Here is a 12,001-nt window from a genome sequence, read left to right as displayed (position 1 = left end):
CTCTCATTGTACCGATCTGGAGGGACAGAGTAATCACATATCAACATCCGTAAACTCTACAAAAGCATAGCAAATATTAATTGAAATTCCACAACTATCATAGATAATTTTAAAAAATATAATTAAAACAAATAATTTTACTGAATCCAATTTACTAAGTAATAACATTTTAACTTCTAAATTTAATTAACATTCCTAGAGCTTATTTCTAACTTACTACAAATAATAATAACTGATAGATACTTTCAATTTCTATCTAACTAATAATGTTCCATTGTAATATATTAAAACCTCAACTACAATAACATATTTCTGTCAATTAAAAGGCTAATAATAAACAAATAATTATTATCAAAAACGTAAATACATTATATTTTACAGATCCTAATTATTAATCAAAATTATCAACATTACCCCAAAAATTATACACCGATGTAGTTTATTTATTGTTACAAAAAATTACTATACTTTATAAAATTATAATTTCTAAAAATAATTATAATAGTTAACTAATTAATTATAATTTCTAAAATTATTACAAAAAATTCTAAACAAGTCATTTTTAATAGTAATCTATTATATTAGGAAAAATTCTAAACAAGAATTAATTACATTTAAACACACATATTTTTAGCTATTATTTAAACATATATTCCTAAATTTCTAAAAATAATTATAACAGTTAACTACTTAATTATAATTTCTAATATTATTACAAAAAATTCTAAACAAGTATTTTTTTATTACTAATCTATTATATTACAAAAAAATCTAAATAAGAATTAACTACATTTAAACATAAATATTTAACTATTATTTAAACATATATTCCTAAATTTCTAAACTTAATTATAACAGCTAATTACTTAATTATAACTTCTAATATTATTGCAAAAAATTCTAAAAAAATATTTTTTATTACTAATCTATTATATTACAAAAAATTCTAAACAAGAATCAACTACATTTACACTTTATTTAAACATATATTTTTAAATTTCTATCAATAAAAATAATAATTAAATCACATATCTTCTTCAATTCAACTTCTAACGACAATAATCATAATTAAATTTCTAAAAATAATAATTATAATTATGTAATATAAAAAAATTTAACAAATAAACTTACATAATTAGAATGACTGAGATATTTTACAATGTGAAGTTCAGAACGATTAACATTTCTAAATTTTTGTTTCTTTGACATTTTAATTTTTTTTGAGTGAAGTAGATGAAGCAGACAACGTTCAAGGAAGAAGAAGAAGAAGGAATGGATGCTGGATGGGAATGAAGGAAAAAGTGACTCGGAGAGTGGATGTGTATGTAATGAAGGAGATGTGTTGAGTTAAAGGGGCACCGTTTGTGGGGGAGCAACACGCATGCGACATGTGACTGGGGAGAAACAACTCGGACCATCCGTTTTGTCACGAGGAATTTGGACCGTTTGATTAGTCAGCTTCAACTCACACCATCCGATTATTCCATCGTTGATACCACAGGCAGGTAAAGTATACCTGCTCTTCACAATGGAGTCTTACCCATCCTAATCCCTATAACAAAATTAAAAAGTGTGTATAATAGATAATAAATTTATTTATTACCGGATAGTCTTCCGAATTTGGATTTTTATAAAGAATCCATTAAATTGTCATTTGCTATTCAAACCTTGTTTTGGTAATTAGCAAAGAAAATAAAATAATAAAAAGGTGCAGAAAATGTGCTTATCTTTGCTCAAGTTAAATTGATTGAACAGTTATTTTTATCCAAGATCAACTAAATAGAGAAAATTTAATCCTTTTTCGGTAAAAAGATATTTTAAGATGATGAGTTTGGAAAACTCCAAATTAATATTTGTGATGAGCAAACATTATTAAAATATTTAATTGCAAAATTATTAATTTAATCTTCATCTAACATATGTTAATTAATAATTTTGTGATGCAGGTTTTTAATTGGGCCGAACAAAAATAAAAGAAATGTTGCAAAGCCCAAGTGTGAATTTTGTTCAGCTTTGATTTCAAAGATTATAATCAACAAAGTGAAGCTGAATTATTATTGGGCCATAATTGATGTCACTTAGCCCAAACTAAGTTTGATGGAAAGATCCATTTACTTGGTCCAAATTGAGAAAAAGAGAGAAAGAGTTCCATGCATGTTTCCACGGAAATCAAATTCACTTTTGAATGGATTTCAAATTTTGTTCTATTATACTTAATGCAGACCTTGGAAAATGGAAAGAGAAAGTGGAGAAATGATGTGATAGCCTTAAGTGCACTACACGTTTTTAGGCTTGGGTTTCGAATCTAATTAATTTATCTTACTCTCTTTCTTATCTTCACTAAAGTGCAATCTTCTCTCTCATCCCTTTCTCTCTTCTCTTCGGTCATGTCACAGCACCCATGGAAGCTACACTAAGCTACCAAAAAGAAAAAGAAGAAGCTGCATGCTTCAAGGCCATCAAGTTAATGATGGCAAGAAAAAGAAAACCAAAAGTATGTTGTGGCTGAGATAATCATCAAATGTGGTAAGATTTGGTGAGGTAATCTCGGAACCTTCATACTCAAAAAAGAAGGAAGAAGATTCGGCCAACAAGGGAGATTCTTGAAGCATGGCTTGTCTTTGATTCTGCTCAACCACCACAGGAAGTAGCTAGAGTGGCGAAGTGATGGTTGAGGCAGAGATTGAAGCAGATGAAGTCATCATCATGAAACATCAAGGGCCAAAAATCCATATTGGAGAGCAAGCCAAGGATGGAGAGCTCGGATTGATGAAGAGTGATGATCAAGAAAGAACTAGAGGTAATTGCATGTTAGGTTTTGCAGGGTTATCTCTTCTCTCTCTATGTGGCCGAACCGGTTCTGTTTTTTGAAGGAGGAAGAAGTTGGTTTGGGTGTTGGCTTCAAGTGTGGAGGCTTCCTCTTCTTTAAAAAGAGAGAACAACCACTGTTTAGAGTAAGGAGTAAGATTTGAGAGTGCAAGGCACAGAGTTCTCAGAGCTACCTGAGCTAACAGATTTCTCTTCTCCTTCAATGTTTTCTATTTTGTAATTTTTCTGTTTAATTTTGTCATGTCTTGAGTCTCATGGAAAAAGGCAAACAGTGAGGTTTGTATGAAAAAGCCATAGAGCGGAAAAAGACAGAGAGTGCAAAATTAAAAGAAAAAGCCATAGATGTCTTAGAGTTCCTTTGTACATCTGTGTTGTGTTTCATGATTCTGTGGGAATCCCCTTGTAAGTTGGGTTAGCACTTTACAATTTGTAATCTGGATGATTATAGTGAAAATTCCATCATTGTTGTGATGGAGACTGGATGTAGGCTGCACTGCACTTAGCAGCTGAACCAGGATATATCTGGGTGCAATCTTCTCTCTCTCCTACTTCACTTCAGTTTCTACTGTTCAGATGCAAAATAAAAAATGTCTCGTGCCAAGTGACGAGACAAAATGAAAATGTCTCGTAGCTAGGGACGAGCTAAAAACAGAAAAGTCTCCTCTAAGTCCAGCAAGTGTTAGCAAGTAAAAAGGGGGCTAAGATTCAACCACCCCTTCTCTTAGCCACTGAAACCATCATAAGAAAATGAACCCTAACTTAACCATCTGAGCTTGCAAAATTAAGATAAAACTATAGCGAAGGATGAAGTTTTGATAAAATATTTTTTTTTAATTAAAAAATTGACAATAAATAAATAAATATTCAATTTTTTTATAAAATATATATTTTTTATAGATTTAGTAACAATTATTTTTTATTCAATTATATTTTTCATCAAAATAATTTCTACAAGAATGCATTGCCTATAAAATTTTAATATAATAATAAATAAATAAATATCTAATTCAGTCCTTATTCATTTTAAAATAGGACAAGACGATTCTTATCGAAAAAATAGATCCATCTTAATTTTTGTCGGTGTCTTCCGTAAATATAGCGATCCCTCTGTTATCTACTCTCACCAAACTTAATAGAAGAGACTTACGTGGCAAAGGATTTGATAGTTCCAAAATGTTTGGACCATTAAATGGTTTTATGACAAAACATGTTTTTTAAGTTTTTTAATAATTGCTAAATAGTTTTTATCTAATTTTAATTACAAATTAATCCCTTATATATTATTTAATTATAAAATTTATTTTTTATTTTATAAATCATTATTTTATCATTCATTTATCATAATCAAAAATAAAAATAATAACAAATTAGATCTTCTATTAATCGTAATAATTTTTTGGCAATCTTAATTGATTAAAATTTTATCTTTAATCTATTACATCCCTATAGGATTGTAAAATCGTATTTTTTATAAAATCAATCGATTGGATTAATAAAACAATCGATGAATTTCAGATTTCATAATTCAATAGATTGGAATTCAGGTTTATAAAAACCTGAAGTAGGAGTGATCTAATTCTCGGCCACCATACCATTCGAATCATGCAATGATCCAGAACTTGCATTGTTATCTCTGCTTGGAGATTCATTAACAGATCCTGACTTTGTAGCATTTTTTTTTCTTTGGGTGATGTTCCACCCATGGCTCCATCCATATCAACTGATGTGTTGTCATAATTATCTTCATCTTCTAGAGTGTTTTGTATAGACTTTAGTTGTTCTTTTTGCTTAGCAAAAAGTACTTGTATCTCTGTGGTTGTGGAATAAAATGATTGTATCTATGTTTTTCTGTATCATAAATAATTGTGAAAACTTGAATTTCAATCGATTGAATTATGAGAAATTTGAAATTCAATCGATTGATTTTATAAGAAACATGATTTCATAATCTTATACGGATGTAATAGATTAAAGATAAAATTTTAATTGATTAGAATTGTCAAAAAATTATTATGATTAAATGGAAGATCTAATTCGTTATTGTTTTTATTTTTTATTATGATAGATGAATGATAAAATAATAATTTATAAAATAAAAAATAAATTTTATAATTAAATAATATATAAAAGATTAATTTGTAATTAAAATTAGATAAAGATTATTTAGTAATTATTAAAAAACTTAAAAAACATGTTTTGTTATAGGACCATTTAATGGTCCAAATGTTCTAGGACCATCGAATCTTTTGTTGACTTACGTGGCATTTAACGTTGCTTATGTAAACGCTAAGTTACTGTTAAGTGACATGTTGGCGAATGAGAAATGGTCAAAAGTCGATTTATCTTCTTATAGACAATGGTCAAAGATCAATTTGTCCCTCTTTATCTACCAAAAATGATGCCGTTTCACGTGAAGCAAAACCTATATTATTTAGAGGTGATTATTCTTCTTAATTGAAACCTTTCACTTCTCTTCCAAATCAAATACGAACGGTATGACATTATAAAAAAATTGTCGAAAAATGTCAGATTTATTAGAGAAATTACCGAAAAAATTCGCTAGTACATTTATTACGGTGAGATTTAGCAATAGACAAATTTAAATGGTAAAATTCTCACTCCAGTGATTTTTTAGTTCATCACTAATTATCAATGGATTTAGTGGCAAATTTAAATTTCGAATTAGTGAATTTTTGGAGATTATTATTGTCTTTTTTATAACAATTTTGACCCATAAATTTATTTTTTATGTGTTTTTTACCGTCGAATTTATCATTTGATAAATTTTAAGGTAATATATTATTTATTAATAATTAAATTGATTAATACCGACGAAAGTCATGTGATGGATAATAAAGTGAAACAATTAAAGGAAAGGTGAATTGGATTATTAGAGAATAAATGAAAAAAGTGTAAATTTAAAATGAGTGAAAATAAATGCCTTAGTTTTGGATGTAGTGTTTTTGTATTTCTTTATGAGGTTATAATTACAAGCTTGTTGAAAGTAACTGCATAGAAAATTTATGACTAATTTGAATTATTTGGGATTGTTTATGTTATGGGATGATATTGAGTATTTGAACACTTATGAAGGTAAATAAAAATGAATTATTATGATTAATGTTTAAAATTTCTTCCATGAAATAAAACAAGTATTTATGCAAAGCAACAATGTAATAAATTAATATTTCTGTAACATGCACTTTTCTAACTTCAAAAAAAGTATAAATGTTCATATATTATATGGTGAATTTTATGATATTTTTTGTTATGGTGTTTAAATTATCTAACTTTTTTTTATAAGTAAAAAATAAAATATATAAAATAAAAATAAAATATTTAAAATTTATTAAATATTATTTATTTAACTTTTTTAGTAAGTTAGATACAATATTATAGGCACTATAATATTCACCATATTATATTGATAAGGATAATAAAAAAGTAATTCATCTTTGACAATTTAACATCTAATAATAGCATAATATAGACAATAATATGGTCCTAAGACAAAATTAAATCAAAACATTTGTTCTTTTAAGCATGGTATTGCTGAAAGGTTTTAAACAAGCAAAATAAATAACTAAAATAACAACATATGTCCTTAAGTCTTATAGCTAATATCCACACTAAAGTCTAAGTTATCCAATATCAATTCTACTTAAGTGACTTAAGTCTGGGAGGCTTTAAATCTGGAGCGAGCACAAATTAAAAAAATTTTGATGACAGTCCTTTAGCTTGCAACAATTACTTTTTTTGCTGATATATATTATACCATCTCTAGTTGTTAAATTTTTTGTAACAGTTGTTGGCCTATTAAATGAGTTTGGTGAGTCATGAAATATCAGCTGTTTGATTTGGAAGAGAAGTGAGGATCTCAATGGAGATGAATCATCTCCAAATAACATAAGTTTTAATTTAGTAGAGTATGTGAAACGATTTTTTGTGAATAAAGAAGGACAAATTAATCTCTGATCATTATCTATAGAGGACAAATCGACTCCTCACTATTGTTCTCAGAAAGACATATCAACTTCTAATCATTGCTCATTCGTTAGTATAGCATTTAATGAAAATTTAACATCCACATCAACAATATTAAATGCCACATGGGTCTCTTTCATTAAATTTAGTGAGGGAAGGTAACAAAAAAAAAAATTACAATGACTCACAGCAGACAGAAATTGAAATAGATCTATTTTTTTCGACAAAAATCGCTTTATTCTATTTTAAAAAAGGAAAAAATTGAATTGATTATTTACCCTAAAAATATATTTTTAAAATACAAAATTAATAAAATAATAAAATAAGAGATTAATCGTTATTAATTTTATAACCCCTATAAGACGTGTCGGCTTGACGGCTTCCACGGTCTAGTTAACCATTTTATGGATATCAGAGGAAAAAAAGAAAAAAAAAATTAAGGGAGCCACTTAGATAAAGATGTCAAAAATGTCTTTTTTTAAAGATATTTTTTAAAAATTAAAATTTGACACATATAATCAATTAAATTGTATTATTTTTATTAAAATTGGATTAGACAAATCAGTTTAGCAAAAAATTAATAAATTAAATTTTAAATCGATATAAATTAATATTTTTTATAAAAAATTACTACAATATCCCTATTATAAAACACAACTATATATATATATATATATATATATATATATATATATATATATATATTAATTTTGAAAACTTTAAATTCTAATGCTATAACGATAGAGAAGAAAAGGGCTAGAATTTAGAATTCTCAAAATTAATATATATAATAAGAGTATTTTAGTCATTTTATATAATAGGGGTATTGTAGTTATTTTTTATAAAAAAATAATATTAATTTAAACGGATTCAAAATTTGATTTACTATTTTTCGGTCAAATTATTTTGTCTGATCTAATTTTGACAAAAATAACATAATTTAAGTAATTATATCTGTTAAATTTTAATTATTAAAAAATATCTTTAAAAAAAGACATTTTCTGTGTCTTTTTTGGAGCATCCCCCAAAAATTAAAACGTAGCTATGCCCACACAGCAGAAGCAGAAATTCCCAGCAGAAATTTGGCGGCAATCTCCAAAGTGAAAATGGAAATGAAAGGTGCGGAGCGGAGAAGACGACTATACCCTCTCTCCGATCGCACCAACTCGTCTTCTTCCAACAACTTCAACAAATCTGTCACCAAATGCAACTCTCTTCTTCTTCTTCCTCCACCTCCTCCCGGTACCTTTCCCCTTATCATTTTTACTCCTTGAACTGCTGAATCCTAACGCCACCTTTACTGCATGCGTCTCTACTGATTAACCGTTACTATTATTACTATTTCAGCCTTGTGCAGTGGAACACATGAAAGGAGAAATAACCATAACAAAGCGGTGACCAATCCACAACAAAACGTCTCTAATATCCGGTAATTATTTCGTTCCTGCAGCTTGAACCCTATGTGTTACACAAACCTTCAATCATAGTTACATGGAACACAATACGTTCTGGTACGTGCGCCACATTTAAAATATTCATGTAACTATGGCTTCAAATCCATGAGGGATTAGAGTATTGAAAAATAAAAAATCCAGTTGTTTAAAGAAGGTTTGTAAATTATGCTGTTGCTGGTTTTGATTAGGTACGAGTGAAGCTTCTATAGCGAAATTTAGTTTTTATAATTCATCATCTGAAATTTCCTTGTCTTAATTGAGTGAATAATCTTTGATTGTTATTTTTTGTTGTCGACTTGCGAGAAAGCACGAGTCTATGATCTAACTACTTGATTTTTTGGTTCGTTTCTTGTAATGTAAAACAGGGGAGGAAGTGATGAAGTTGAAGCTTTGGATCTCCTTGAAGCCAAGCATTCGACAGTTCCTTGTAGAAAGGTAGAAAAAAAATTTACCGTTATGGTTCTGTACAGACTACAGACCTTCCAAGTTCCAACTCCTCTGAATCTGTTGATGTTGGTTTGGTTATGCGACAATCATCTCATCTTTCTGAAGTTGTATCCATGTTGGTAATACAGTAATTAGCACATTTTGTAGGATTGTATACTCTGCATGAGGCATATATGGAGGTGGTGTAACAAAGCTTGTTGTTCTTAATCATTTAGAGTTAATTGCATAAACTCTAAATTCTACTTGGTTCTTGTTTGTCATGTTTTGCTGTGTTTTCAGAAGCAGCGTTGCATGTCTAACCAACAAAAGAAGTCCAAGAATTCCCAGCTGCAAGATTTCATTGAAAAACAGAATGCCTACTACAAAGAGGTCGATGACTTTGTGCTATCGGTAGAGGAGGTTGAATCCATTCATGAGCTGGAGTAAGTGGAAGAGGTAGCAGCATGAGTCCTTGTTTTTAGTTATTTGTGTAAGTATTGATATCCTAATCAAAACCATGATGTAAATAAGCAAATATCTAAGACTTCGAGTTCATGATTACTTTCGCAATAGTCTAATGGGGTATGGAAAGAAACCACAGGAAATTTTGTTTCAGGATGAGAACTAAAATTACATGTATTGAAGCCTCGAAAGTCTATCATCAGTTTATCAGTCTTATCTTTTATATGAAAGTCTTCGTTTTATTGAAATTCATGAATTTGTTATTGTGAAATTCATTGAGCTTGGGGATGAGATATGGTCTTGCAGTTTAATTTGATAACATATAGACAAATAAAAAGTGGTAGTTTATTGATCATTTGACATAGTTTTAGACAAAGGGGTGGCTAATTAGTTGAAGATACATTTTTTCCCACAAATATCACTTACTAATGTTGCATGTCTAATTGACTTTTCTGCAATGGATTCTGATCTGCCCCTTTTTACCTGTGAGAGGCTTGATGCTGCTCATTTTGACCATGCCCTTGGAAAAAGCCTTAAAGAATTCGTTCTTGTTAGCAGCGAATTTCTTCACCAGAGCACTAGTAGAACCACCATTCAAGAGCTCCTGGTCTGAATGGAGAAGACCCCTTTTAACCAGCAAATTCTTGTAGTATAGATTGTCGAAATGTGTCGGTGTTTGAAGTTCAAGGGGTGCAAGTACAGCATCATTTCCTTTTCTGGGGCACTTGCTCCTCAGAGACTTGGCAAAGGAAGCATCAATATTGGAATCATTATAGATGTGTGCTCTGAATTGTACACATCTAGCCAAGCCAATAGTGTGTCCACCTGTTATTAAAAATAGTGAATCAGAACATTTCTTGGACGTTATAACATTATAACGAGAGATTCTTTTACAAGCCTCAGTTTAACAACTCATTTGGTTAAAACTAAGTCCCATCAGTTAAGGTAAATTAAATTTATGATTCATACCAACTTCCTTGTGAATAACTGAGTTGTTAAACTTGTGTTCATCCAAGATTTCTTCCATTATAATAGCATAACACTAATAATTCTCCTCATCCATCACTTTCATTCTAAAATAGCCTAGAAATGTTCATGATTAAGCATTTATTATTATTATTATTATTATTATTATTATTATTATTATTATTATTATTATTATGCCACTGCTATGTAATTATCAGGTTAGGCTGCCTATATTATTTTCTGAGTGCAGCCGTTTTCCGGATCTTGCGTTAACACGGGATGCTTGAGCAGCGGGTGTCCCTTATTGATACATCTAATCTAGTTTGGTTATAGTACCTGAAAGAGCCACCAAGTCCTCCACAAAAAGCCCATGGTTTGCAAAATTTGATTTGAGAGTGGTTAGACTAAAAAAGGGTGCAGGAATAGAGTTATTGGCAGCAGCTCTGCTAGCAGTGGTAGAATCCCTTCTTCCCAAGCCTACTTCCCATGAAGGTCCTCCTAACTGTAAAGTTACAACAATCATTACCCTAATAAAAAACACATGTCATGCCATAAAAAAAAATATTCAAGCCTTTCTTAAGGGTCATAACATAAATTCTAGTTAATAAAATAGGGGTGTTTACATAAACTACAGAATCTCTAGCAGCCAGAGCAAGAATATCAGCACATGACACAATCCTGGGGCATGCTTTCTCCACTTTGGTCTTAATGTCATCAATCACGTCGAACCCTCTTGCTGAGTTATTGTTAGCTGCCGCCGTTTTCTCTCCGATGAAGTTCTTTGTGTTGTCCAACAGTATTGACGCATCACAGCCCTGATCATAATAACATCAATGAAGCCAAATTAAGCAAATCACGAAGTTTTTTTTTTGAAGGTAAATTAATGTGAATTGCGTATAGTATAGTAAACTCACATTTACAAAGCAGTCATGGAAATGTAGTCTAAGTAAGGAAGCTCCCATGCGAGTTTCTTTGTTAATGGCTTTTATGATTTCATCTTTCACTATAGGCAATAGTTTAGGACAACTGCGTGAATAGAAATCTTTAGATAACTTAGTTTTTGAATCTGCTTCAGAAATTGCAGCAGTAGCAACAAGAACAAACAAGAGGTAGTAGTAGTAATAAGAAGCCATATACTTCAGCTTTCTTATTAGCTTGCAATACGCAAATGATTGAATTACTTATACTTGGTTTGGATCTTTCCCTTAAAGTGAGAATGTGGGTAAAATTGGTAAATCAATTGAATGAATCCCATATCAATTGCTTTTACGTAAAAGGTAAAGGATTGCTGGTATTTTCATGACATTATAATTGCAATTATTGTAAGTTGATTATTCAGCTTTATTTTATTGTTATCTTTTTTTTAAGGCATGATTATCCTAAAGGGTGCAATTTTTGTTTTATTATGTCACAATTTAGTGTTTCGTTATTATGATAAAATGAAAAAAAAAAGTTGTGACTATATATTTGTGTCACATCTTGTGCATGGTTTTTGCTATGGTATGCCGGGAAGGGAAACTTCAATAAACAAAAGAACTAGCTTTGGATTATAGAACACACTAAAAAAAAAGAAGGGACTACAATGATGATAAATTGATAATGACAAAAAATGTAAAATTAGCTACTGTAGTTTAATTATCATGATTATCTAAATTCAAGAGTAATGTCGGGTGAGCCAATGGGGAGAGTAGAATAGTGAATAGGAACCTATAAGAACGTATTTCTTGTCTTCATTGGTGATTTGGTGCAAGTCTTTCTAATAAAGTATTGATTAACATTTAAACTTAAAACAAAATTATCTATTAATACAAAAAAATTAGCCCTTAAATTATTGATTATATATATTTACATATTAATCAAATAAAATAATTAGTTATTAA

General features: G+C 29.6%; 2 protein-coding genes across 3 annotated transcripts; one reads left to right on the top strand and one right to left on the bottom strand.

The window, feature by feature from the left end:
* Nucleotides 1-7,843: 7,843 nt before the first annotated feature.
* On the top strand, nt 7,844-9,545 carry LOC130956007 (uncharacterized). Of its 2 annotated transcripts, none has more exons than XR_009076962.1 (4): nt 7,844-8,055; nt 8,161-8,242; nt 8,633-8,893; nt 8,994-9,545. XR_009076962.1 is itself a non-coding variant. In XM_057883026.1 (4 exons), exons 1-4 carry the CDS (start codon nt 7,920-7,922, stop codon nt 9,138-9,140), a joined length of 435 nt encoding a protein of 144 aa, XP_057739009.1. In that variant the 5' UTR covers nt 7,844-7,919; the 3' UTR covers nt 9,141-9,540. The 2 variants fall into 2 exon arrangements, 1 of the variants encoding a protein (XP_057739009.1); XM_057883026.1 differs by having other exon boundaries at nt 8,633-8,702; nt 8,994-9,540.
* On the bottom strand, nt 9,482-11,257 carry LOC130956005 (peroxidase P7-like). The gene is made up of 4 exons (XM_057883025.1): nt 11,036-11,257; nt 10,745-10,936; nt 10,458-10,623; nt 9,482-9,980 (listed from the first exon to the last, which is right to left on the bottom strand). Exons 1-4 carry the CDS (start codon nt 11,252-11,254, stop codon nt 9,595-9,597), a joined length of 963 nt encoding a protein of 320 aa, XP_057739008.1. The 5' UTR covers nt 11,255-11,257; the 3' UTR covers nt 9,482-9,594.
* Between the last annotated feature and the right edge of the window lie 744 nt (nt 11,258-12,001).

The sequence above is a fragment of the Arachis stenosperma genome, chromosome 10 (assembly GCF_014773155.1).
Source record: "Arachis stenosperma cultivar V10309 chromosome 10, arast.V10309.gnm1.PFL2, whole genome shotgun sequence".
Taxonomy (NCBI): Eukaryota; Viridiplantae; Streptophyta; class Magnoliopsida; order Fabales; family Fabaceae; genus Arachis; species Arachis stenosperma.
This window is presented reverse-complemented; position numbering and strand designations above follow the sequence as displayed.

What these genes read in the sequence shown, in the direction of transcription:
- LOC130956007 (XM_057883026.1), top strand. Translation starts at nt 7,920, where the DNA reads ATGGAAATGAAAGGTGCGGAGCGGAGAAGACGACTATACCCTCTCTCC. An exon ending in CAAAACGTCTCTAATATCCG is followed by an intron (nt 8,243 to 8,632) that starts GTAATTATTTCG and finishes AATGTAAAACAG; the next exon opens with GGGAGGAAGTGATGAAGTTG. An exon ending in CGACAGTTCCTTGTAGAAAG is followed by an intron (nt 8,703 to 8,993) that starts GTAGAAAAAAAA and finishes CTGTGTTTTCAG; the next exon opens with AAGCAGCGTTGCATGTCTAA.
- LOC130956005 (XM_057883025.1), bottom strand. Translation starts at nt 11,254, where the DNA reads ATGGCTTCTTATTACTACTACTACCTCTTGTTTGTTCTTGTTGCTACT. An exon ending in TCCATGACTGCTTTGTAAAT is followed by an intron (nt 10,937 to 11,035) that starts GTGAGTTTACTA and finishes TATTATGATCAG; the next exon opens with GGCTGTGATGCGTCAATACT. An exon ending in CTAGAGATTCTGTAGTTTAT is followed by an intron (nt 10,624 to 10,744) that starts GTAAACACCCCT and finishes GTAACTTTACAG; the next exon opens with TTAGGAGGACCTTCATGGGA.